The sequence below is a fragment of the Callorhinus ursinus genome, unplaced genomic scaffold, assembly GCF_003265705.2.
Source record: "Callorhinus ursinus isolate GAN/ISIS: 27379988/994484 unplaced genomic scaffold, GSC_fseal_2.0 scaffold34, whole genome shotgun sequence".
NCBI lineage: Eukaryota > Metazoa > Chordata > Mammalia > Carnivora > Otariidae > Callorhinus > Callorhinus ursinus.
The window spans coordinates 4,326,978-4,352,707 of NW_027397096.1; the positions used below are offsets into that span (position 1 = coordinate 4,326,978).

Consider the following 25,730-nt stretch of genomic DNA (forward strand, 5'->3'; position numbering starts at 1 on the left):
AGGATAGAGCCTCAAAGAAACTCGAGAATTTAAGGATCTGGATGCAATGTTAGCCACCTGTCTCTTGAAAGGGTACATTTATACTCCCTCAGCTGTGTTTGCTTCAGACAAGCCTTTCCAGCTTTGGGCGTTCTCCCTTAAAATGAAGTCTCTGCTAATGTGTTGGCCACAAAAAACAAAAGCAAAGGCGCAGCATTTCCTTCACTATTCATAAGCCAGAGAAGAGCGTACATGTGCGTTTCACACATGGTTCCGTGTTCCAGCTTCTCGGTGCTTGGTTTTTATCTAGCTGCTTGATGGATGAGGGAGAGATCTTAAATTGTTATCAAATATACTTAAAATATTAACTAAAAGGAATATTTTGTTTTCTGTTTGCCTTTTAACCGACTGAGCCACCCAGGCACCCCCTCTGTTTGCCTTTTAATTTAGTTTTAATTCTGCTGGAATTAAGTCCTACATAGCTCTTCCTTTGCGATCACTCCTTTCCTTTAAAGGTTTGAAATGGCAGGAATTTTTAGCTCCCTCTAGGTAAGTCACCTCTCTATGGACCTCAATTTCCTCATTTTTTATGTATTTATTTACTTTTAAAGATTTATTTATTCGAGGGGGAGGGGCAGAGGGAGAGGGAGAGACAGTCTTGAGCAGGTTCTGCACTGAGCACGGAGCCCAACACGGGGCTTGATTTCATGACCCTGAGATCACAACTTGAGCCGAAACCAAGTGCGCCACCCAGGCGCCCCTCCTCACCTTTTAAAAGGGCGGGTAGGCAAAGATAAGATCTCTAGGCTTCCTTCTAGGTATAGATTCCTGAACTCTGGACTCTACAGTGTAGCTGGACACTGTCAACCCTCTCCATGTGCACTGGGGCTCCTTTCTCCTTGAGGAACTCATTTATTCATTCAACTAACACCCTCTGAGCATCTACCCTGTGCTGGGCATTATTCCAGGTGCTGGGGATACCATAGCAAAGACAATAAAGACCCTGCCATCAGTTCTAGTAAGGAGAGATGGACAACAAAGAAACCAGAAAGTTATAATAATTCAGATAGTGCAAATACTATGGAAAGAATAAACGAAGTAAGGGGTTAGGGAGTGCCAGGAGATGGGGGGAGGGGAGTTGCTATTATATCTAAAAGGCTCAGGTGACGTTTCAGCAGAGGTGTGAATGAAGTGAGCAAGCCAGTCACACGGATATCTGGTAGAAGAGCGTTTCAGGTCGAGGGAAGAGCAAATGCAAAGACCTGAGGGCAGGAGCCTCCCGGACCGACTGAAGGAGCAAGGAGGCCAGAATGGCTAGAGCAAGGGAGCACCTGAGATGGTGTAGGGAAAGGCTCAGAGAGGGCGCATGGTCTTAGGGTCCTCTTAATGATGTGGCTTTCACTGAATGAAATGGAAACCACTGGATGGTTCTGTGCAGAGCAGTGAACTGATTGTAGCTAGGTTTTAAACGAGTTAGAAGAGGCCTCTGGTCTAGGGGTGCCTGGGTGGCTCAGTCGGTTAAGCATCGGACTCTGGATTTCAGCTCATGATCTCAGGGTCATGATCTCAGCAGGGAGTCTGCTTGGGATTCTCTCTCTCCCTCTGTCCCTCACCCTGCTCATGTTCTCTCTCTCTCTCTCAAATAAATAAATTTTAAAAGAAGAAAGAAGAAAGAAGAAGAAAAAGAAGAGGCAGCCTCTGGTCTAGTAAGCACCACAGGCTCCAGCTTGGGAATGGGCTACACCCTGTCCCATTCCCAGCTGAGGGAACTTGGCCTTATGTCTCTCCTTAGTTCTCCAGTAAAGAAGAAAACAGTTTCAGCTAGGAACCCTTCCCTTCCTGCAGCTGATATAACTGCGCCAGCCAAGCTTTTGTGTAGGTAGGGGGGAGGAGAGGGAGCCAACCCAGGGGGCTTGTATGTTTAATGTGGGATTTCCTACCTCTAGGATGACCACAGGGTGGTAATGGTTCGGGGGGGGGGGGGGCTGTGCAGGCCTCATTCAGTCCACCAGTACCTAGCCAGCATCTACCTATTGTGAGCCTAAGACCCTTTCTGGCTCAGGGGAGGTGGGGGATGGTCAATAAGCCAGCAACAAACCCACACACAATAATGGTAGCCAAAAATGGAGCTCCACCACCCCAAAATTCAGGCCTGTGGGTCATGGCACAAAGCTTGCCTCCAGAAATCCATTCAGCTGTGCTATTATCAGGGAAAGCGGCCTTTTTTGGTCCTGCCCCGCCTAGACCTGGTCAGGCTCCCAAATGAGCAGACTTGGATTCCCACAGCTCCTCTCCTTTAAAGCTCTTTCCACAGTTGAACTCTTTTGGAGATCAGTAGGATTCTTTGATGTGTCTCCCCCACCATTCTAAAAACTACAGGTCCTGGTAAAGGCGTTCCTGGAGCACTCCCAGCATGGTCCCTGACAAATAAGGGGTGCTCAAGAAATGAGCTGAGTAAATGATAAGGGAGAAAGGCAGGTAATGTTTTTCCCTTTTACAGGCAATAAAACATGCCCAGACAGGAGGTGTGACTGCCTTCTGGCCTAGTTCCTACCGTAGGAGCACCTGGAGCATAGGGCCACACTCGATGGCCTCCCAGGCCCTCCTCCAACTTCTCTTCCTCTGCTCCCCCAATGGCAGAGCCAGCCCTGAGCCTCTGACACAAGACCAGTTTCCCAAAGATCCCACGGCAGGAGTGGAGCAAGTGACCGCCTAGTAATAACAATAACAGCATTTAGAATGTACCAGGCACTCTTCTTCCACGACAACTCTTTGAAGCAGGTTCAATTAGCATCTTCATTTTAAAGATGAAGAAATGGGTCACTGGGGATAAGTGCCATGCCCAAGGTCGTAGCAGAGCCTAGGTAACAGAACAAAGGCAGGAGAGCTTGAGGCTGCGCTCAGCCACTCTGAGTTGCCTCTGCTGCATTGCAGAACATCAGCATGGGCATCAGAGGTCAGGGGTTTCCGGGCTCCGCCTTGACCGTCCCATGTCCTTACTTCCTCATCTGTAGACTGTGACCATTAATAATGGCTAGTCATAGGAGGATAATGCACGCGGAGTTTAGTACGGTGCCCGGCACACGGCAAATGATCAATAAATGTTAATTACTGATATTTTTGTTACCGTTTGGAGCGTTTCTGGGACTGGAAAATAGGGCTGCAGGGCGGTATCCCTGCACAGACTGCAGGTGAGGTCACTCAGGGAGCCAGGGGTGTGGGGCCCCTCTCCCGCCCTCACCAGCCCAGAGTGGGCGGGGCGAGAGTGAGGGGGACAGCGGCCCCGCCCCGCCAGACTTTTTAAAAAAGGGGACGTTGGGCGCAGGCGCAGGAAGCCCAGCCAGCGGCCTCGCGCAAAGCCTGACGCGCACGCGCATGGAGGGGCGCGCGAATCCCCCGGGCGAAGCCCGCGCGCGCCGCGGGGCTACTGTGCTGTGCCGCGGCCCCGTGGAGCCGCTCGTCTTCCTCGCCAACTTCGCTTTGGTCCTGCAGGGCCCGCTCACCACGCAATACTTGTGGCACCGCTTCAGTGCCGACCTCGGCTACAATGGCACCCGCGACAGGGGCAGCTGCAGCAACCACAGCGCAGACCCCATCATGAAGGTAGCGGCGCGCGAAGAGCGCGGAGCTGGGCACCGGGCGGGCCCCCGGCGGGAGCGTGGGGGCAGCTGACGGGGCGGGGCCTGCGTCGGGGAGAGGGCCCGCTGGATTTTGGGTAGTGGGCGGGGCCAGAGCAAAGTTGGGGCCTGAGGGACCCCTGCAGGGTGGGGGATGCTTAAAGTACCTCTAGGTAAAGCGAGGCCATGCGGATTAACAAAAGGCAGTAAGAGTAAGGGAATGGGACCGTGGTAAATTCCCTTTAACCCAGGGCCAGTTTTTTGAGAGTTTTACCAAGATTCTCTGAGGGCTAGGGCTCCAAAGATAGTTTCCACCCCTGTATCTCCCAGGAGGATGGTGATGGTTTGCAGGGTGGGCAACCCAGAGTGAGCAACCTGGTTAAGATTTATGTCCCCACAGAAAGTGGAGACCCTTACCTCCCACTGGACCCTCTACATGAACCTGGGCGGCTTCCTGGTGGGGCTCTTCTCATCCACCCTGCTGGGCGCCTGGAGTGACTGCGTGGGCCGCCGCCCACTGCTGGTGCTGGCCTCGCTGGGCCTGTTGCTGCAGGCGCTGGTATCCATCTTCGTGGTGCAGCTGCAGCTCCACGTCGGCTACTTCGTGCTGGGCCGCATCCTTTGCGCTCTCCTTGGGGACTTCAGTGGCCTTCTGGCTGCAGGCTTTGCCTCTGTGGCAGATGTCAGCTCCAACCGCAGCCGCACCATTCGAATGGCCCTGCTGGAAGCCTGCATCGGGGTGGCAGGGACGCTGGCCAGCCTTCTTGGGGGCCACTGGCTCCGGGCCCAGGGTTATGCCAACCCCTTCTGGCTGGCCTTGGCCTTGTTGATAGCCATGGCTCTCTACGCAGCCTTCTGCTTTGGTGAGACGGTGAAGGAGCCAACGCCTGCCCGGCTCTTCACCCTCCGTCACCACCGATCCATTGTCCAGCTGTACATGAATCCGGCCCCAGAGAAGTCCAGGAAGCATTTAGCTCTGTATTCACTGGCCATCTTCATGGTAGTCACTGTGCACTTTGGGGCCCAGGACATCCTGACCCTCTACGAGCTGAGCAAACCCCTCTGCTGGGACTCCAAGCTGATCGGCTATGGTTCTGCTGCTCAGCACCTCCCCTACCTCACAAGCCTGCTGGGCCTGCGGCTTCTGCAGCACTGCCTGGCTGACACCTGGGTGGCCGAGATTGGCCTGGCCTTCAACATCATGGGGATGGTGGTCTTTGCGTTCGCTACCATCACTCCCCTCATGTTTACAGGTAAAGTGTGTGGGCTCAGGGACAGTTTGTCCCAAAGGTGCTGGGTGAAAATTGGGGGTCACTCACTGCCCCTAAATGTGGTTCGTTTCTGTGTCTAGAAACATTGTTAGGCTCCTAGCCTGCACTGGAGGACAGACAACTAAGAAACTTCATAAAAATGCTGTCTTTGTTAAACAGAAAAGACAGACCTTCAGTAGCCTTAGTAATTAATCCACATTGTCAATGATAAACATTGTTAGTAAGGTAGAGCAAAAGACACAGGTATGGCTCATACACTAATTGCTTCACTCGGCCTCCCACAGCCAGTATTTATGGTGTTCTTAAACAAAGTCCATGCTACTAATACCTTAATATTCACTTCTCTGATAAGAATCACAGGCCCTACCTCAAATATCCTTGGTCAACTTCTTGGAGTTTTTAAAAAAAGCTAGTCTTCTCAGACCAAATTCCTGCCTGCCTTAGTTCTTCTTCCCTTCCCTTCCCTTCCTCCCCTTCCTCCCTTCTCCGTTCCCCTCCTCCTCCGCCTTTTCTTCTCCCTCTTCCTCCTCCTCCCTCCTCCTCCTCCTCCTCCCCTTTCTTCTTTTTTCGGTGGGAGAGGGGTGGCTAGGAATGAGGAAGTTAACTTTTTTTAAAAGGGACAGATTAATTTTGATAGAGTTTAAAATACATTGTTTACAAAGTCAGCGGATCAGTAATCACAGATGTCTTAACTCAGCTGGGATGCCTCATGTACCCACTTCCGAGGATCCACTGTCCTTTAGAAGGCAACAGTTACACAAGGGAGAGAAACTGTTATGAAAGAAACCTTGTACACCTGTGAGTAACAAATGCAAAGAGAAAAGGAACTTGCATTAACTTTGTGCTCTGCACAGATGTTACCGCATGTATTCACTTCCCAGTAATGCTGTAACAAATGAACACCAACCGGATGGCTTACAACAATGGAATGTATTCTCTCACAGCTCTGGAGGCCAGAAGTGAAGTCTCTGGATCACTGGGCCCCAGCCAAGGGGTCAGCAGGGCCATGCTGCCTTCAGAGGCTCAGGGAGGGAATCTCACCTCTTCTGGCTTCTGGCAGCTGCCGGCATTCTGTGGCTTGTGGCCACCGTCACCCTAATCTCTAGCCTCTGTGGTGACATGCCTTTTCCTCTTCTGTGTGCCTTCTCTGTTCTGTCACATCTGTCACATCTCCCTCCATTTCCCTCTTCTAAGGATTCGTGTGATTGCATTTATTTTTTTTAAAGATTTTATTTATTTATTTGAGAGAGAGAATGAGAGGGAAGAGGGTCAGAGGGAGAAGCAGACTCGAGCCCGATGTGGGACTCGATCCCGGGACTCCAGGATCATGACCTGAGCCGAAGGCAGTCGCTTAACCAACTGAGCCACCCAGGCGCCTGTCGTGTGATTGCATTTAGGGTCCAGTCTGGTCCAGGAAAATCACCTCATTGCAAGATCCTTAATCACATCTTCAAAGACCCATTTTCCAAATAAGGCAACGTTTACAAATTCCAGGGATTACGACCTGATATCTTAGGGGGTCCGTTATTCAGCCTCCTACACAGCCCAGAACCATCCTGTGAGGAAGGCTTTGTTACCCTTTCATAGACAGAAGTCACGTCCAAGGCCACACGGTTAGTAAGCGATGGCATCAGGTTAGGAACTCTGGGCCAACTCCAAAGCCCATGCTTGTTTTCTGTGCCTTGCCATCTCCCTTCGAAGCACAAGGTGGGTGGGTGGTGCCCGCTGTGGCCACAAGAGGTGTTCTGACAACATAATTGGAGGGAAATCAGCATTCATTCGTGAAAGAGGTAGCTGGTAGGTCAAGCCTTGAGAAAGGTGGTCTCCGTCCCTCCTTGGTCATTGTCTCCTTCACCAATAAGGAAGCTCTTCCTGTGTCCAACCTGAGTCCCACATGGGCTATGTATGTATAGGAGTTCTGCTATGGGGAGTGCTTGGGCACCCCTCTCCCTGACCCCATGTTCTTGATTGTTTCTTTCTCTGCAGGGTATGGGCTCCTGTTCCTGTCATTAGTCACCACACCCATCATCCGGGCCAAGCTCTCCAGGCTGGTGGGCGAGTCAGAGCAGGGTGAGTGCCAGGGTCAACCTGCATCTGGTTCCTCATACCCAGTGTTGCCTGAACTGGGCAGAGAGCATCTGGGAGCCAGGAGGCAGCTTACCTTCCTCCCTCACACCCTGGAGAAGTTATTAGCCAAGACAAATGGACTTCTGTCAAATTGCCTAGGGCTGGCAGAGGACCACAGTGCCTTGGATTTTCAGATCACTGGGTTGGAATTTGCAGTCTGCAGAGCACACTTGTTCTCTTGGGTAACCCAAGCACAGGATTTACTCTCTCCAGACCTCAGCTTTTCCATCTGTAAAATGGATGCCAGGGTTCCCTGCTTCACTAGGGCCAGTGTGCAAGCTCAGAGGAAGCAAACAACCTTTAGATATTTCCTTGTCCCCAAGTGACAGATGAGAAGCAGAGACCCAGAGGGTTAAATTGGGTCACCCAAGGTCCCTCAGTAAGTGGTGGAGCTAGGATGCGAACCCAGCTCTGTTTTTAAGAGCAGCAGGTCTGGGGACACGGGTTTTGGTCCTGGCTCTGTTACCCACTGGCTGTGTTATCTTGGGCAGGTCCCTTTCTGTCTCTGCACCTGTTTCCTCCTCTGTAACATGAGTGGTTTGCTCTTGATGACAAGGCCCTTCAGCTCTGACACTGACAGAGTTCAAACTCAACTTCTGTTGGGTTGTTGCTCATTTTGCAAAATTTGGGTTCTGCTGGCATATCTCTAAGGAATAGCTTCTCAGGCCTCTGGGTCTTTAGATCCTAGTCTGGAAATATCTGGCTCATCCATTTTCCCGCGATCTGCCCTGGAAGGAGGATCTGGTGCCATAGGTAGCCCACTAAGGGTTCGTTCTTTTGCCCCCCAGAACCCAGGTACCTTCATTTGTTCACTCAGTAAGCTCTTTTTCTAGCACTTTCACTGTACCCAGAGAGGCCCCAAGGGGGAATTGGAGAAAAGAACAGCCCTGACTACCTTCAGGGGGCCAGGGCCTGTGATGGATGCTTTACATGTGAATTTACTGTTGCTGCCAATCTATGAGATAGGTATTATCCTTGTTTAACAGAAGGGGGACAGAAACCCAGAAGGATAAGCAACTTATTCAGTGATCACACAGATAATAAGTGTTGGAACTGGGAATTAAGCCAGCAGTTAATCCCAAACAGAAGATGATTCCCAAAGGGGATAAACCAAAACCCATTTTATCGGGCTTTTGGTAGAAGATATTACATATACTTTGAATACATGGATTTAGTAACAGCCATTTGTTTGGTGGCCCCGGTGTGCCAACTGCTCTCCGTGCAGGACCTCACTGAATCCTTATCACAACACACGATGTAGGATTTATCGCTGAGGGAGGTGAGACTCAGGTTAAATGACTTGTCTCAGGTCACACAGTGGCGAGCTAGGGGTGCTGGGATTTGAATCTAGGTCTTTCACACCCCAGAGTGTGATGTTTATTTCTTCACAGGTGCTCTCTTTTCTGCCGTGGCCTGCGTCAATAGCTTGGCCATGCTGATGGCTTCTGGCATCTTCAACTCACTCTACCCAGCCACCCTGAACTTCATGAAGGGGTTTCCCTTCCTCCTGGGAGCCGGCCTCCTCTTCATCCCGGCCATTCTGATTGGGTAATGCAGGGCTCTGACCCATGATCATAATGCCCTTTATCCCAAAGTTTCCCTCTTTCTCCTCCTCCCAAACAGAACTCATACCTGGAACCCCCTGATTCCCGCTTGCGGACAGCTGCCTAGTCATCTGGGAGCCATTGCCCAAGGGCAGCGCAGAGGAGCACTAGGGGAAGGGTCAGGGTACCATCGCTTGCAGGCAAGGCTGTGCTCTCTCCCTCGGCTCCCCCCCTCCTCCATTCCCATTTTACAGATGGAAGTATGGTGGCAGAAATGTGCTAAAGGGAAGCCTGGAGAGCTTCCTCAGCTAGTTTCGGCTGGGCCCCAGGCTAGCCTGACCTACTGACTTCTTCCCCCGTAGCCTTAAGAGTTGCTTTCCAGAGCCCTCTGTCTCTGGACATTGCCTTATCTTCCACCTCTCAGCTTTGGGAGGGAATACGTGTACCAGCCCACCCGATAAAGCCTGTGTCCCATCTCTAAGCGTTGAGGGTGTCTCCCCATGTCAAATCTGGACTCTTTCTCTGGTTTCTCTCACAGGGTGCTGGAAAAGGCTAATCCTCGCCCTGAATTCCAGCAGTTTCCTCAGAGCCCCTGATCTGCCTGGACCGGAGGACAGAGGGCAAAGGGAGCAAAGCGAACACCAAGCAAGTGTGTATCTCGATCCCAGCCCGCAGTGACACTGGCACCTCCCCTCAGAGGGCACGTGTCTACCTTGGACAGAGCAGTCCAGCTAGCCAGCTGTGCTAGCCTAGGACTCTAATCTAGAATTGTAACCCAGACAGTCGTACTCCAGGAGGCAGTGGGGGGGCTGTTTGGAACAGGGGTCAGTGTACCCTTTCTACCATCCGTCACAGAGAACCCTCCAGGGGAGCAGAGAGGTCCCGATGGAGGGACACCTCAGGGACCAGCTGAAGCACAAGGGCTGGCATCTCTGCTTCAACCCAAACTGCACAGCTCACTGGGCCATTTCTGGTGTGCAGCGGCTTCTCAGCGATGGATGTGGTTCAGAGCGGAATGCCCTCTGGAGGGAGAGTGCTGGGAATCGATCCTCTGAGCTTAGCAGTGCAATCACAATAAATCCACATAAATCACACTGAAGGGCCTTCCAGGCCCCCAAGGCATGGGGCTGTGGGGCTGTCTGCTTTTCCGTTCCCAGTCTGCCCACCAGAGGTCAGAAAGCAAGCTTCCGGGCTGGGCAGGAGCCCCCTGAGCTACTACGGGATTGTGCCGGGCATGGCTGGCCCACACCTCATCTGACTGCTCACGCCCTTCTCCTGAGCTGCTGGACGGGGCTGGAGGGTTGCCGGGCTGGCATCAGGCCGGTGGAGAGATTGGGGGCAGAGTCCGTTCCTGAGGGTCTGTCAGAGATCCATTCCCTGAAGGCACCTTATGGGTCAACCTGGCTCCACCAGCCCAAGTACGATCAGTTTTTGTTACTACTCAGCCCTCCAGCGCTCCCGCTGCCACGCATTTCAGCAGGGCCATGTGCCGAGACCATCCTCCTGCATCTGTAGCTCAACGGGAACCCGGAGAGGGGTGTGACTCTCCAATATGATCCAGGGGCCCAGCTTCTCAGAGAACGAGGGGCCCTTTTCCAGGCCGTCAGGAAAGCCTGGCCCAGAAGCTGAAAGGCGGAACTGGATTCAGTATTAAGGCACCAGCTTTGATGAGGGCTGCAAGCCCCCACACAGACCCAAATCAGGCGGCACTTGCCTGCAGATGTGAATTGGCCACAGGGCTTGGCTCCCTGCCACCCTCCCTCCCTCTCCCCTGCCCTGGAAATCAAACAGGTGTGATGGGGACAGTGCAGGGCAGAGCGGGGTCAGCTGTGGCCTCTGCAGCCTGGGCTTGTTGCCACATTCCCAGCTCACTGTCTCTATCATGGGGAGCCCAAAGCAAGGAGAGGAATACAGTTCCGACTGTCCCAGCATGAGGCAGTGAGGACGGTCAGGGAAAAGGTTCTGGGCTGCCCTCAGGCCTGGGCACTGCCTCTGGCTCGCTTGTGACCTTGAGCAAGCCCTCCTATGAAGGGCTACGTCAGCAGTGCCCCGAACTATCTGATCACAGGTGGGCAAGTTAGGAAACACTGGATTAGATGACATTCTGAGGCCCTTCCCACCTCATACATTCTAGAATGAGATGCCTCTCTTCCTGGGCAGGGGAGAAGAATGAAGGAGTTGGAGCTGGACTTCCTGACCTCTGGGTGTCCCTGAGCAGTCCTTAGTCCCTGGGGACGGCTGGGGGTGAGGTGGGTAGGGACCTAGCTGATGAGCACCCACCTGGGGGAGCAACTGAAGCCCAGCCAGGCCGAAACTCCTGACCCCGCAGGCCTGCGTCAGAACAGGCTCTGGGGGAAAGGCTGTTTCTCAGCCCCGGTTCAGGACCAGCCCTGTGGGGCCAAGCCCGGCTGTGGGTGGGGGGGTCGGGGAATCATCCCCTCGGGGTTGGAGGCTGGGCTCCGACTCCCCAGAGACATGAAGGGGCAGCAGTAGAGGGTGTAGGAACAGAAGAACCGGCCTGGCAGCCTCCCCAATACTGCCCTCCGGGCACCTCAGGAGGGAGGGGGACTGAGTGGGGACCAAAAGACAGAACACTTTCCCTGGACGGTACTCATCCCACTGTAGTGTTACTGTCGGTGCCCTGCCTCCCTCATGGGCTCAAGAGCTACGAGTGACCTGGCCAGCACCTGTGGGAGGTGACTCTGGAAGCTGAGCCAGCCTGAGGTGCCAGGCCACTGTCCCCAGAAGGGAAAAAGCAGGGCAGGCTCCAGCTGACCCCATTAGCTGAAGCCTGGGTTTACAGGAGGGAGGATACTTCCCTGCTCTCTTACCCGAGTGGAGAAAGGAGCAGAGGGACATTCCTGCTCGTTTATTTCTGTACAGCTCTTGGGCCAGCCTTTTTTGGTGAGAAGCCAGCCAGGTAGAGCAACAGCCCTGCCCAGGGCACAGCCTCCAGGATGATTTTTCTGGACAGGCGGTGGACTGAGCACCGGGAGGCCAGGTCTGGATCCCGGGGCGGCCATGCTGATTTGGGAAATGGCATGTCATTCAGTTCCTTCTCCGTACAAGGGAGATTATACGGGGTGGGGTTGCTCAGGTGACTGCAGGAAATGTGGAGTGGTGTGGGGGGCGGGGGGGGGCAAAGATTTGGGAGGGATTGTGTTTTAGAGCCTCACTAAAGTACCATTCCTTGACCATCCGCATCCACTCACCTGGGAATTTGTGAGAAATGCAGAAACCCAGGTCCTGCCCAGGTCTCCCGAACGCAGTTTTTAGCAAAATTCCCCGGTGATTCCAACGCACCCCTCACCCTTCTTCAGGATCCTGCCTCTTCCCGTGTTGCTGCAGGCTCTGTCCAGCTGACTGCTGCTGACACAGGGGGCTGCCTCCCCTGGCCGCCCCCTGAGCAAGTGGGTGGGGAGGGGCTGGGGAAGCCAGCTGATCCAGGCCAGTGGGAACTGAGGCACAGCAACAAGGCATGTGGAGGGTGGTGAGCTGCCTGTTGAGCAGGCCCAGGCCCCAGGAGGCGGCTCCCTTGCGCCGAGGAGAGCAGCTGCAGGCCAGCCAGAGTGAGGGTGACCCTGACCCCGGGTGTGGCCAAGAGGGCTGCACCTCAGGAAGACTGGGGATCAGGCCAGCTAAGGACACAGTGGTTACAGGTCAAGGCCACAGGGTGGCAGGAAGCGGTGAGGCCAGAAGCCAGGCACGATCTAGGTGGAAAGCCATCACCGGACCCCCGTCTCCGGCTGGCTGCTGGGCCCAGGCCCTTGCTTAGCCCCGAGGGGTGGGCATTGCCCGAACTCCTGTCAGAGGGAGGCTGCCTGGCTGCTGTCTGGGCAGGAGGGAATGTCGTATGCGGCAAACCCTCAATCTCCAGAGTCTCTCCCACACCTGAGATAGAGAGCCTGGTGGCAGGGCCGGCGGCGGGGTCGGGGGGTCTGGCCCTGAGCACCCCCAGTGCCTGGCTTCCCTTCCATTTCTAGGCACCAAGGAGGCTGGGTTTGAGATGGACCGTGAGGGAGGGGGCAGAGCGACAGCCATTTCCAGAGAAGGGCCCCGGGCGGTTGCAGCCGAGAGGGGCCAGTTTGAGGAGCTGCTCTTTCGGGAGGGATGATGGGAATGGGGGTCGCAGCAGGGCCTGGGAACTAAGGACTGGTTAAGTCGGGCCCATGGGTGCGGCCCCCTCCAAACTGGTGTCCGAGCCTGCAGATGAGTCCCGAGAGGAGCGGCCCTGCAGGAAGCGGATGATCTTCTCAATCGTGGCTTCCTGGTACTCGTGGGACCACCTGTGGGCACAGGGGCTGGTGGGTCAGGGGGCCGCGCAGGGGGAGCCGCTGGCTGGGGGCTGCGCACCCGCCCCCCTCTCCTCACTTGATGCCATTGAAGGAGAGCACAGCCTGCATGTCCTCAGGCAGGTCCTGGGGCCCCGGCCACTCGAAGCCATCGATGACCGGCACAATGTTCTTGCTGCAGCTCAAAGCAGTCACAATCTCCTGCAGAAAGAAACGAGGGGAGGAGCAAGAGGCCTGGGTCCCCATCTAGGGACCCTGGGGCCAGGCGGACGCCGGGAGGGGTGCTGGTGCTGAAGTCCGCTTTGACTTCTCCCTCACCCCTTGTTTGTTTGTTTTTTTAATAAAAATCAAATATTTGGTTTTTGCCCCAGGTCCTTGGCATAGAGCTCCTAAAACACTGGGAATCCCCAGATGGGTGGAGGTCGGCGATGCGGGTGCCTAGGGAGCTTCTGGATGGGGGCTGCTTGCCAGGAAGACCAAGCTATGAGGAAAAGGATGGAAATTTTAAGTATCCCACATACATTCACAGACGCACACCTCCCAGGAGGGGAGAGGGGCTGGAGATTCAGTTCACTCACCAGTGGCCAATGACTTCATCATGCCTCCATAATGAAACCACCATCAAGTCCCCCAAGGATGGGGTGGGAACATATCTAGGTGTTGGGAGGGTGGCCTGCAGAGGGCATGGGAGCTCTGTGCCTCCCTGCCCGTGCCCCACACCCCAAACCTTTGCCCTATGCATGGCTTACACTCCAACGTGCCTGAGCTATAGCCTCTACAATGAACCAGTAATAGTTAAGTGCTTTCTCAGTACTGCATGTCATTCTAGCAAATTATTGAACTGGCTGGGGGAGGGATGTGTGTGTCATGGGAACTCCTGAACTGCTAGCCAAATCAGACAAGTGCGGTTAACCTGGGAAGCCAGGACTCCCAGGCATCTGAAGCGAGCACGGACGCGTGGGACTGAGCCTTTAACCCTCTGGAGTCTGACGCTTGCTCTGGGTAAGTCAGTATCAGAACTGAACTGGCGGCATCTGGGTGGCTCTGCTGGTTAAGCGTCAGACTCTTGGTTTCAGCTCGGGTCATGATCTCAGGGTCTTGAGATCGAGCCCCATGTCGGATCTGCCCTCAGCTGGGAGGAATCTGCTTCTCCCTCTGCCCCGCCCTCACATTCACAGGCACACAATGCAGTCTCCCACTCTCTCTCAAATAAGTAAATCTAAAAAAAATTTAAAGAACTGAATTGAACTGTGGGACACCCAGTTGGTGTTGGCAAATTGGAGAACTGGCTGTCGGTGTTGGCAAAAACCCACACAACTTGGTGTCAGAAGAAAAACATCACCCTTTGCACCCGAACTGATCCATCACCGGCTCCGCCAGCAGTACACCTTATTTCTCAGACCCACCCACTTTGTCTCTTCCTCCACCCACCACCATGCTGCTCCAACTCCCCATCTTTGTCCCCCATCACGTCTCTCCCCATCCACTCTTGCCCCCACTAACTTGTTCTCTACATTGCCCCTTCACTGGGCTGCTCTTTGCAAAATGCAAATCTGATCATGTCACCCCCTACTTAAAAATCTTCAAGACTTTACATGGTTCTCAGAATAAAATTCAGACTCCTTACTGTGGTCTGAAGGCTCTGTGTGGTTGGCCACAGCTCCCTTCCCAGACTCCACCCTGCACCGTTCTCCCAGCCACACAGACCCTGCAGCCCCTTAGATTTGCTATCCTCCCTCCCTGCACAGGGCCTGTGCACATGCTTTTCCCTGCCCCTTCACCTAATGCCTACTCGTTTTTCTGATCTGAGCTCAATCCATACTTTCCCAGGGAAGTCTCCACTCCCTTCTCTGACTAGGCACGATCTCCCTCTTGTAGGCTCTCATGGGCTCGTTAGCACATGCTACAGTTCCAAACTTAATGAGTAATTTACTTAATATCTGTCTTCCCCACCAGACATAAAGACAGGGATCATGTCTGGTTTTTTTTTTTTTTAAGATTTTATTTATTTATTTGACAGAGAGAGACACAGCGAGAGAGGGAACACAAGCAGGGGGAGTGGGAGAGGGAGAAGCAGACTTCCGCTGAGCAGGGAGCCCCATGCGGGGCTCAATCCCAGGACCCTGGGATCATGACCTGAGCCGAAGGCAGACGCTTAACAACTGAGCCACTCAGGTGCCCCTCATGTCTGGTTTTTATCCACCTTGCATCTCAGCATCTTTCACAAAGCCTTGTCCATAGTCAGCCTTTGCCAAATACTTAATTGGATGGCTGGATGGTTGGAATGAATGAATGAATGAATGAATGGGAGAGACAACACAGCATAGCCGTTAGGGGCTGCACTCTGGAATCATGAGATTGGGGTTCACATCGAATCTCTGACACAGGCTTTGTGGTCTCAGGCAACCAACGGGCCCTCAAAGGCTCTGTTTTCTCTTCTGTTGGGGGATACCTGCCATATCCCATGGCAAGTGGTTAAAGCAGCGCCCAGCATGTAGTGTGTGCTTAATCAGTCACAGGGGTTATGATTTCCTCCTCTGTAAAGAAAGATAATAAGCCTCCCTCACAAGGTGGTTCTGAGGATATTACTTACTATTAATGGGTGCTCTGGTAAGTGCTTATTGAATGTTTTTTCCCTTTCAAGGGGGAACCTCAGGGATTGGGAATTCTTGAGTGCAGTTCACTTGTGGTTTTCTATACTGATTACCTGCCAAATGTGGCTTCGGGGAAAGGAGTTTTAAAACCAGAGGCAATGAAGCACTAACAACAACCAAGGAAGGCTGATGGAGCCTTTGGGACTGGTCCAAGGCAGAGGCTCCTGCCACCCCTCCTCCCTCTGGATGGATGTCAAGCACGTCTGGGGAGCAGAGCCTTCCTGGGGAAAGAATCCACACAACTCCAACACTGATTGCTTTTGGGGAACTTCTCATTTTATGAATGAGAAGAAGGAAGCCCAGAGAGGGGAAGGGACTTGCCCCCAAGTCACACAAATGCTCAGCCCAAGAGGGGCCAGGCTTCTGAATCAAGCTTGTAGATTCCAAGCCCAGGCTTCTTTTAGCCAAGCCCTCTGCCTCTCTGCTGAGAACTTATATGAATTCTGACCCTGCACAAATTTATTTATTTATTTTTCCTTTTTTTTTTCCCTGCACAAATTTGAGAGCCTTTAGACATTTGTTTTATCCAGAATTACACAGACCCAAAGACCGCACACTGCTCATTGCACAGACTCAGCATCTGGCCAAGAGAGGAAGAATGGCTTGTTCAAGGTCATCCAGCAGGTTAAGAATGAAAACTTGGATTTAAGTCGAGTGTTCTGGCCTGGTGAACCTGGTGGACATGTATGGCCCTCCCAGTTATATCAGCTTCCTCTGTTTGGTCACTGGTTCAAGTATTCCGTAAACTTGTCAAGAGCCTGCTTTGTACCACGCATGCTTGTAGGCATCCGGGATATAGAGTGAGCACAGCAAGGTCTGATCTTGCATGGAGCTCAGCTACTCCTCTCTTTATCCCAGAAGGCCGCCTGCCACCTGCTCTGGGCCGTCAACCATGATCCTGCAGGTGTCTCTTTGGCCCAACATCCAACCGAGCCCAGTACTCAGCCCCTAAAACATGGCTTCCAGGGCCTGACCCTCTTCCCTACGGTGGGTCTGGATGCACTCTGGTGTCAGAGCCTTCTCCCTACAACTGCTGGCCTGGCCTCACTGCCCTTGTGGGATCCCTTTTCCCAGTCCTTTAAACACAAGACTTCTCCCAGCCTTTAGGTACCCTGCAAACTGGTTCTGTAGTTTTTTGTTTGTTTGCTTTTTTTTAAAGAGGGAGAGAGCCAGTGGGGAGGGGCAGAGGGAGAGGAGGGGAGAGAATCTTAAACAGGCTCCAGGCCCAGTAGGGAGCCTGACGCAAGAGGCTCCATCTCACGACTCTGAGATCATGACCTGAGCCAAAGTCAAGAGTCAGATGCTTACCTGACTGTGCCACCCAGGCGCCCCAGTGGTTTGCTGGTAAATGTTTAACAAATAAATCTCTGGGGGCAAAAAACCCCAACCAACCAAACAAATAAAACCCTGATTTATAGTGTTTACCAGTTTCCTTTGTGTCAATACTCGCACCAAGGCTGATTTCAAGCTACCAAAATGATGTCCCTGGACAGGGAATTGGGAAGAGATGCAGACAATCATTTCTGGTGTCAGCTGGATCCTGCCCTATCCCACCCCCTCAGATCCGCGCCATGGAAGGCGGTCAGGTGCCGGGAAAGAGCATGGGCTTCGGAGTCAGATCGATGGAGTTCAGAGCCCAACTTTCCGGATTTCTACACCAGCCAGGGGAAACAGTACTCTTCTCTGAGCCTCAGCTCCTTCATCTGTAAGCAATTACCAGTGACGCACCTTCCTCAGCCCCACTTTTGTTCTCTGCTCGTGCAGCCGCCCTGCCTGGGACGCCTTTTCTTCCACTTACCTAAATTCTTAAGACTCTTCTCAAGTCCTGCTTCCTCCACGAAGCCTTCCCTGGTTATTCCAGCCCTAATGTTCTCCCCCTTCTCCATGCTCCTATGGTGAGTAAGAGGTTCACCTACATAGCTTAGCAGTGACACCAACCCATATATGAACTAGCCACGTCTGGGCAAACTCTTATTTCCTTAGCTGCTTCAGGACAAGGGTTCCATCTCAGACGACTGCTGTATCCCTCACTGATTAATAATTAATAACCTGCAGATGTGATATGGACCCATTTCATCCATCCATCCATTCTGCAAGTATTCAGTAAGTTTCTACTGCGTGCCAGACACTTAAGATACGATGACATTAATTAAACAGTGGTAAACACTCATACTAATTATAAGAATAAATACTGCCATTATAGAGCAATTACTATAGAACTAGGAATTCTGCTAAGGACTTGACAGATTTTAGCTCTTTTAATTCTTATAACAATATCCTAGGGAGTTAGGGACGATACTTCTCCCACTTTACAGTAGCAAACATGAAGCTCGTTGCAGTTACATAACTTGCCCAAGGTCAGAGCTGGGATTCAGACTCACAGCTTTGTGCCCTTCATGATCTCACTGCACCTGTCGCTAGGCTCTCTTGCCCCCCTTCCCACACTGAGGTTATTTGTCAAAGCGTTTTCCTCCTTTTCTGACTCTCACGACCATCCCACAGGTGAATATGACAGGCAAGTTATCCCCATTTTCTGAATGAGAACACTGAGGCCCAGAGAGCCTAAACGACTTGCTAAAGGCCAGTTACAGTCCTAGCTGTGCTCCTGCCTCACAGCTGGGCCGCAGAGGTTGCTGGGGAGTACAGATGAGAAGGAAAGGGAGGACGACCTTGACCCCTGGCCACAGGCCAGTGCGGGGACCACGGAGGGCAGCACCTACCTTGTGCACCCAGTCCTTGCACTCATGGTCCTGCATGCACTTGTCCAGGGCCCCGGCCGACAGCACCAGCACAAAGTTGCGGGCACCCATGACACTCTGGATGAGCTTGTCCTCGAACTTGCCCGCTTCCAGCTTCTCAACATCAATGAAGACACTGAAGCCGTGCAGCTGCAGATGCACCTTCAGGAGGCTGGGAAGAGGTCCCACGTCACTGCTCTGGCCTGGCCCGGAGGCCCTGGGCCACCCGCCCACCCACCCCTTCTCACCTGGCCAGCTGGGAGCCTGAGTTCCGGCGGTAGCTGATGAAGACATCTGGGATGTCCCCACTGGGCTTGCCGCCAGTGCAGGGCAGGGGGGAGTGTAGCATTTCTGAGGCAGACAAGGGGACAGCTTGGTAAGGGTAGTCCTTCCCCTTCACTCGCCATAGGGTACGTCATCCCCTGCCCACCCAGCCTGGCCCAGGCAGGTGGCCTGTCCAGAAGAGGGTCACTGAGATAGAGAGCTGGGCCTACAGGAAGGGAGGCTGCTCTCTATTGGCGAGTCCCTCTCAGGAGGCAGGCACTGTGTTTTAGGCACCCAGATCTGCACTTCCAGCACTGCCCTCTCTCCGGAGCCCCAGACCTGCACGGGCAGCTGCCCACAGACACTGTAAACCCAACACATCCCAAATCCTCCCTGGGCCCCTGCCTTCCTAGTGACAACCCTATAGCACCTCCAGATCCACACTTTGTAAGCTGTTGGCTAATCGCATAAGCCCCCTGTCTGCCCACCCCTATCCCCCATCCCCAGCAAGCACCCTCCTTGCTGTCTAGCCTCGACATCTGCATATACAGCTCCCTCTGCCTGGGCTGTTCTTCTTGCTGCACCCTCCTCCCCAGTACATCCTTCAAGACCTGGTCAGGCGTCCTGTAAAATGCCTAGACCTCGGTGGACAGGGTAGGCAGCGCTTCCTCTCAGCTCCCACTGGAATCCTGGGCGTGCATCCTGCTGTGGTCACCTACCTGCCTTACTTCCACCCTCCTGCTCAGCTCACACGGGGAACTTCTTTGCATCCTCAGAATCCAGTCTGGCACAGCATCTGTGCTCAATCCACCCTCAGTGAGGCTCAGAGGCCCCACCACGTGTCTCCCCTCGCCCCCCAGGGCTGGGGGCTCGGACGGGGGGGGGGTCCCAGGTGGGCGGGCTGACCTCTGGCGGCCGTGAGGATGCGGGCGCGGTGCACGCCCAGGCGGATGCCGCAGTCCTCCAGGAGCTGCTGCTCCGACACGCGGTGCAGCAGGGAGCGGTCCAGGCCGCAGCTGACCAGGCCGTACGTGTACTGGCGGAAGCGCGGGTCCAGGCTGCCCAGCCAGTCAGCCAGGTTGCTGCGGTCGCACGTAGCGTAGTTGGCGAAGGTCTTGAGCTCCGTGAGCTCCCTAAAGAATCTGCAGCCCGGGGAGAAGAGGACGCTGAGGTCCTGAGTGGGACTGGCTAGTGGCAGAGGGCGAGGACCGGCGGGCAGGAGGCTCCGTACCTTTTGCGGGTGATGCCGGAGTTCATGCCCAGGTCGGTCTGGAGCTCCTCCTCCGTGAGCCGCAGAAGCAGGTCGCCATCTACCTGCTGTTCCTGGGGGAAGGGTCAGATGTAAGGAAGGGCTCTCCTTCTCAGCCGTTGGACCCCAAGCATAAGATGTAAGGACAGGGAACTGGAGACGGCGATGGGACCCAGATTAGAGACGAGTGGCCCCAGAAGTGGTTGAGTAGAGACTCCCACACCCGAAATCACCCCTGGCGCCGCGGGCGTGCTGGCCGCGAGGGGGCGCTGTTGCATTGTTCAGGGCGCCCCTAGCGGCCGCGCGCCCTGGGCATGCGCTGCTCTACCCGGAAGCTCTCGCAGTAATGGGAGAAGCCGATCTGCTGTAGCCATGTCTGGACCTCGGCCTCCTTCCAGCTGGCCACGCAGGGCAGGATGGGCCGCGGCACCTCCTCGCCCAGCAGGCGCAGCGCGCGTTTGGCCAGCGCCGACGTGGTGCCATTGGTGGAGTAGGAAACCAAGCGTTTCAGGCTCTGAATGGCTCCGATGTCGCTGAATACCTAGGGAGGGGTGGGGAGAGGGTGTCTTGGGTCCCCCGGTTCACCAGCCAACCCCAATCGGCCCAGTCCCTCCCCTCGCCTCTTCTCAGCGCTTAAACTCCCATCGTCTGCCCTAGCCCTGCCTTCATCAATATATCACCAGGTTCTGTGAATTCCCCCTCCTGAAACTCTCTCCACTCTTGCCCTCATGTCTTCTCTCTAGCAGCTTCCATCTCCCTGGGATGAAGTCTGAGGTCTCGCCCTGGCACAGTGCAGCCCCTGTCCACCATTCTCAGCTCACCTCCCCTTTCTCCAACCCACACTTGGCTGACACCCACCCACTAAGACTCTCCTAACTCTGGGCTCAGTCATGGTGTTCCCAGACCTTTAGTTCTTCCAGCCTGCTTGTGGAAATCCTGGGTCGTCCAGTGGAATCCAAATCCTCCATGCAGCCTGCTTTGATTTACCCACAGCTTGGCCCCTCCCTCCAATTAGGCCTGTACTCTAAATGCCACTGTTGTTAGTTGATAATGCAGCATCCACTAAACGATAAGCTGAGGTCATGTTTTAGTCACCTTTGGAGTCCTGTACCTGGCACACTGCAGGGTACAGAGTGGGGGCTGACTGTCTCTTTCCTGAACTGCATTCACTTGGTCTTGTTGGAAAAGGGATGGCACAGCTGGTGGTCATGGCTACTGCCCAGACACTGTCCTCACTCCCTACTTCCTTTCAAGTCCTTTCTCCCAAAGCAGAATGACCTGATTTATAAAGCCAGTCCCCCCATGGCCCAACTCTGGGGCACCGAGGAGGAAAATCAGAAGCTCCTAGGACATTAGACCTTGGAAGAGGCCTTAGAGATCCCCTAACCCAACAGTCTCTTTTTAATCTGTGGGGACACATACAATAGGTGACAATCATCTGTGAGACACTCTCCTCTCAGCAGCCCAGCTGACAGCTGTGGTGCAGCCAGGGTGGTCCATTTGGTGCCCACCACTCCCTGTGTCCCAGCTGTTGCCAAGTCCCAGACCCCCAGAGGAATGCAAAGGAGGGAGAGGGGTGTTATAGGGATAATCTTGATTCTGTAATATTTAAAACAAAACCCACAAACTTTTGATCATTTAACTATTACTAGGTCCACATGCAGGGTAAGAACTGCTGCTGTGGCCTGCTTCTTCAATTTTCCAGAGGCTAAAAAGGAAGCATATAGAGGCCCAGAGAGGGGAAGCCAGCTAGCCAAGGTCACACAGCAAGTTAAAGCCGAAGGCAAAAGCTTCAGATCAGGCCCTGGTCATGAGGACCTCTTGGGACGCAGTTATCTGGTCAACACACTGACGTCTTGCCCCCCCCCCCCCCAAGCCTCTGTCTCTGCACTCCATCTCCTTCCTGCAGTCCAGACCCACATGATGAAATGGCCCACTGGGGTGCCCCAACTGGTCACTGTTCATGCACCCCAAGCTCAACCTGTCCCAGTGAACTCACTTTCTTCCCCGCCCCCACTGCAACCTCTCACCAGTTAACCTTATTTCAGTACCAGGTGCCAGCACCCATGGGGTTGCCTGTGTCCAAAGCCAGGAGTCACCCTCAACTCTTCCCTCTCCTTCACCCAACCAGCCACCAATTCCTAATTCTATCTCTTCAGCACCTCTGGGATCTGTCTACTTTTTGCTGCTTCTGCTGCCATGCTCCAGCCCCCCTTCCCAACTGTCCCCCTGTCATGGCCTCCTATCTGGGCCCCTTGCCTCCAGTCTCACCCTAGCCAATTCCATCTCCACGCTGCAGCCAGGGTAATCTTTGTAAAGCACATGTTACCCGCTTAAAACCCTTGGTCTTGCCTTCAAGGCCAATGACTGGTCTCTCATCCTTCTTGCTTTACTTAACTCTTATGTGTACTTCAAGTCCCAGTTGAATGTCACTTCCTCCAGGAAGCCTTCCCAGACGCTCTCTAACCCCTGCCCCCTCCCTCACCCCACACCCACCTTGGTCTTGCCCTGCAGGCTCTTGATGGCAGCCTCGGCACACAGATAGAAAGCCCCGATGCACTGCGCCTCCAAGCGCGACGAGTCGAGTAGTGGCACGAGGCGCTGCAGGTCGTCGGGCCCGCGGCCCTGGCTTGTGTCACTGGCATCCACCAGGCAGCGGGCGAAGCGGCTGGGGTCCAGCGAGGCTACGAGCGGCTCCACGAGCGCCAGCGTGCCGGAGCGCTCCACCTCGCGCTCCACCTCCTTGTTGGTTGCCAACACCGCCACCGCGAGGCAGGCGTGCAGCCGCAGGAGCTCGTCCTCTTTGGAGAAGGCGAGCGGGAAGAGCCACTCGGCGGCGCGCTTCTCCACCATGCGCCGCTGCGCCGCCTGGCCCCCGTGCAGCGCGCAGTTGCCCAGCGCCAGCGCGCAGTGGCGGAGCAGCGCCGGGTCCGTGCGGCGGCACCAGTACAGCACGGCGTCCAGGCCACCGGCCGCCACCAGCCGCTGGCACGTCTCCTCCGAGTGCTTGAACATGTGCTCCAAGATGCCGGCCACGCTCCGCGCCAGCTCCACCGGCTCCCGCTCTTTTGCCAAGTTCAGTATCACGCCCAAACCGATGCGCGCCACGCGGTCCCTGCCGAAAGAAAGTGGGACAGAGACGATGGAATGGCGGTGCCCCCGGGGAGGTTGGCCACGCCGTGGTCACTTACACCTCTCTGGCGTCACTAGTGTCATATAGGACATGAGGGAGAGCATTATCCTACCTGCCTCCCGCTTCCACCTCCTGCCCTGGAAGGAATTTTAAGGGTGCTCCATCCTGGCCACACCCATTTCCTCCCTTACCTCTGCCTCCTTCCCCGCAGTGTGTGTCGTGGTTAAGAACCCTAACTCTGGGGGCGCTTGGGTGGCTCAGTCGTTAAGCGTCTGCCTTTGGCTCAAGTCGTGATCCTAGGGTCCTGGGATCGAGCCCCATGTCGGGCTCCCCGCTCCGTGGGAAGCCTGCTTCTCCCTCTCTCGCTCCCCCTGCTTGGGTTCCCTCTCTCGCTGTCTCTCTCTGTCAAATAAATAAAATCTTAAAAAAAAAAAAAAGAACCCTAACTCTGGAGACGATCCCCTGGGAGCTGTTTTTTGTTTTTTTTTTTTCCTAGAAAGCTGTGGGACCTTGAGTGCCTTCATTTATCTTTCTACCTCAGTTCCTCACCTCTAAATAAAAAAAATACCAACTCCAAGGGTCATTATGAGAAGGAAGGTGATAAAGTGCTTTCCACAGTGCCTGGCACATAGGGAAGACTCACTAAATGTTAACTTCTCATCATCATTTGAAGCATCACTCGAAGTACACCCCTCTTAGCCTTGCCCTCAAACCTCTCTTCACCCCACCCAGTGTGACTGGAGTGTATTTATTCATTCACTTGACAGATGTTTATTGAGGAACTACTGTGTGCCAGGCACTGTGCTAGAGACTGAAGCTGAACAGTGACTAAGAGTGCCTGGAACTTATACACAGCTAATATGGAGACAAACAATAAGCACGTGAACAATGAGTGAACAGGCCACAATGCTAGCAAACACAGGTGATGTAATGGGCACTGTTTGGGCGGAGGAGGAGATGACATTTTAGAGTACGATATCCAGAGACTCCTGCCTGCAAGTATCTGGGAGAAGAGCATTACAGGCAGAACCATAGCAAGGACAAAAGCCCTGAGGGCTGGTGAGCTTGGCATGTTTGAGGAAGAGAAAGAAGGCCAGAGATATTTACAATGTTTAAAACCAACAATGAAAAATATAAAAGCAACAAGGATTCATAAATAGAATATATAGTCAACAAAAAAAGGGTAGCAAATTCAATAGGGAATGGCGAAGGATATAAATGGCAACTTACAAAAGAGAATATCCAAAATGTTAACAAGCAAATAAAGAGATGCTCTAATTCATTAGTAATCAGTGAAGTGAAAATTAAATCAGCTATCACTTTACACTTATTGGATAGGCAAAAAGCAGAAGCTGGGTAACAGAGAAGGTTGGCGGGGTGTGGGGCCATGAACACCCGGAAGCTAGAGGTGCGTGCTGAGGCAGTCAATTTGGAAAGCAGGCTGGGATGGGTGGGTGAAGTTAAAGAGATATGCACCCTATGAGCCAGAAATTGAGGCTTTTGAGTTAAATCCCAAAGAAATCGTCACAGATCCACAAAGGAATGTGGAAAAGGCTGTTCACTGCAGGGTCGTTTGCGGTGAGGGAAGATGGCGGCGGTCTGGGTGTCGAGCTTGGGAGAGTGGAGAGGTAACACGGGCAGGTGCCCGCTCTGGAAGACTATGGAGCAGTTACAAGGGACTGAACAGATGATACCATAGCACATGAAGGCTCTTAAAAACAATACGGAGTGGGTGAAGGTATGGACCGGAATGTGCTATATAACACAGCACCATTTGTGTAAATTAAAAATACATGCACACAAAACAAGAATAAAGATTTTACGAGGATGCAGATATAAAGACACACATTAAATATATTGGATGGGTGCCTAGGGCATTGATTTGGAAAGAAGATGGGACATTCGTGAAGAGGAGAAGGGGGCTTGTGGAGATGGTATTCTAGGCGCAGATGCATGCAAAGGCTTGGAGGTATCTGAGAGCTGGTGCTCTTGGGGACTTGCCCCCACCTCAGCCATGCTGAAGTGAAGCCATTTCTAGTGGCTGAGGTGGAAGGTTCAAGAGGAGAGAAGGGAAAGGGTCCTGGGGGCCTTCTGAGCCCCCTCCAGGCATTTGTACTTTATCGTGGTGGCAAATGGGGAGCCACTGAAAGGCTTTAGGAAGGGGAGAGACCTGCCCTTACATGGGTTTTAGGAAACATTCTGTCTGCTCTAGGGAGGAAAGGTCCAAGGGAGGGAGCCTGGATGCCAGCAGAGCAGGCAGAAAAGTTGCCACACTGTAGGCAGAGGTGAAAGTTTTGTGTCTTCCTGACCTCCACAAATGATGTCCTCCACAACTGACATTACCCCCAAAGACTTAGAGGCTCAGCGTCCCTGCCCAGTGAGCAGCACAGTGACACTTGTGACTTTGTGTCCACTGCAGGTCCCAGCTGAGCCCATAACATGGCACAACAATTTGCCTGAGTTGATCACTGAGCTTGCCCAGAAGTCCAAAAGAATAGGTGGGTTCTAATCATTCACTTGTTCCTTTTACCAACGAGAAAGCCAAAGTTCAGAGAGTTTACATGACATGCTCAGAGTTACACAGCTGGTGAGAGGCATAGCTGGGGTCTGAACCTGCATCTGTCTGTCTTCAAAGGTCAAGATTCTTCATCTATACTTTTGCTTCCAGAAGAGTCTGACTACATAAACTGATAATATCAGAACCAGGATGTGTTTAAGCAATAATCTAATCCAACACTCTCATTTCCTGAGGACCAGTGAAGGGAAGGCCTTGCTCAGGAATATCAATTCAGAGAGGACTTTATTCTTTTCTTGCTTTGTTTTGTTTTTTAACTTTTTAACTTTTTTTTTTTTTTTTTTTTT

General features: G+C 53.5%; 2 protein-coding genes across 4 annotated transcripts in view; one reads left to right on the top strand and one right to left on the bottom strand.

Moving 5' to 3' along the window:
* Positions 1-3,297: 3,297 nt before the first annotated feature.
* On the top strand, positions 3,298-9,632 carry SLC46A1 (solute carrier family 46 member 1). 2 transcript variants are annotated; one of them, XM_025851118.2, is made up of 5 exons: positions 3,299-3,582; positions 3,997-4,849; positions 6,854-6,937; positions 8,386-8,542; positions 9,077-9,632. In XM_025851118.2, exons 1-5 carry the CDS (start codon positions 3,355-3,357, stop codon positions 9,132-9,134), a joined length of 1,380 nt encoding a protein of 459 aa, XP_025706903.1. In that variant the 5' UTR covers positions 3,299-3,354; the 3' UTR covers positions 9,135-9,632. The 2 variants fall into 2 exon arrangements, with proteins under 2 accessions (XP_073735469.1, XP_025706903.1); XM_073879368.1 differs by lacking the exons at positions 8,386-8,542; positions 9,077-9,632 and adding an exon at positions 5,812-5,861 and having other exon boundaries at positions 3,298-3,582; positions 6,854-6,940.
* The window catches only part of SARM1 (sterile alpha and TIR motif containing 1), a 23,727-nt gene continuing 4,074 nt past the window's right edge, over positions 6,078-25,730 (bottom strand). The window contains exons 2-10 of one of the 2 annotated variants that reach the window (XR_012374414.1): positions 22,232-22,850; positions 20,064-20,276; positions 19,718-19,809; positions 19,393-19,628; positions 18,471-18,573; positions 18,205-18,394; positions 12,910-13,031; positions 11,751-12,824; positions 6,078-10,163 (exon numbers count right to left, since the gene is read on the bottom strand). Coding sequence is in view for 1 of the 2 variants with exons in the window: in XM_025851117.2 (XP_025706902.1) it covers positions 12,695-12,824; positions 12,910-13,031; positions 18,205-18,394; positions 18,471-18,573; positions 19,393-19,628; positions 19,718-19,809; positions 20,064-20,276; positions 22,232-22,850 (1,705 nt within the window). In the remaining variant the exon portion in view is untranslated. Of the gene's footprint in view, positions 12,825-12,909; positions 13,032-18,204; positions 18,395-18,470; positions 18,574-19,392; positions 19,629-19,717; positions 19,810-20,063; positions 20,277-22,231; positions 22,851-25,730 lie in introns of both variants that reach the window. The other variant, XM_025851117.2, reaches the window with a different exon arrangement.

Excerpts from the sequence above, each read along its gene's own strand:
- SLC46A1 (XM_025851118.2), top strand. The coding sequence starts at position 3,355 with ATGGAGGGGCGCGCGAATCCCCCGGGCGAAGCCCGCGCGCGCCGCGGG. Across the intron at positions 4,850-6,853 it reads CACTCCCCTCATGTTTACAG|GGTATGGGCTCCTGTTCCTG; the intron begins GTAAAGTGTGTG and ends CTTTCTCTGCAG. Across the intron at positions 8,543-9,076 it reads ATCCCGGCCATTCTGATTGG|GGTGCTGGAAAAGGCTAATC; the intron begins GTAATGCAGGGC and ends TTTCTCTCACAG.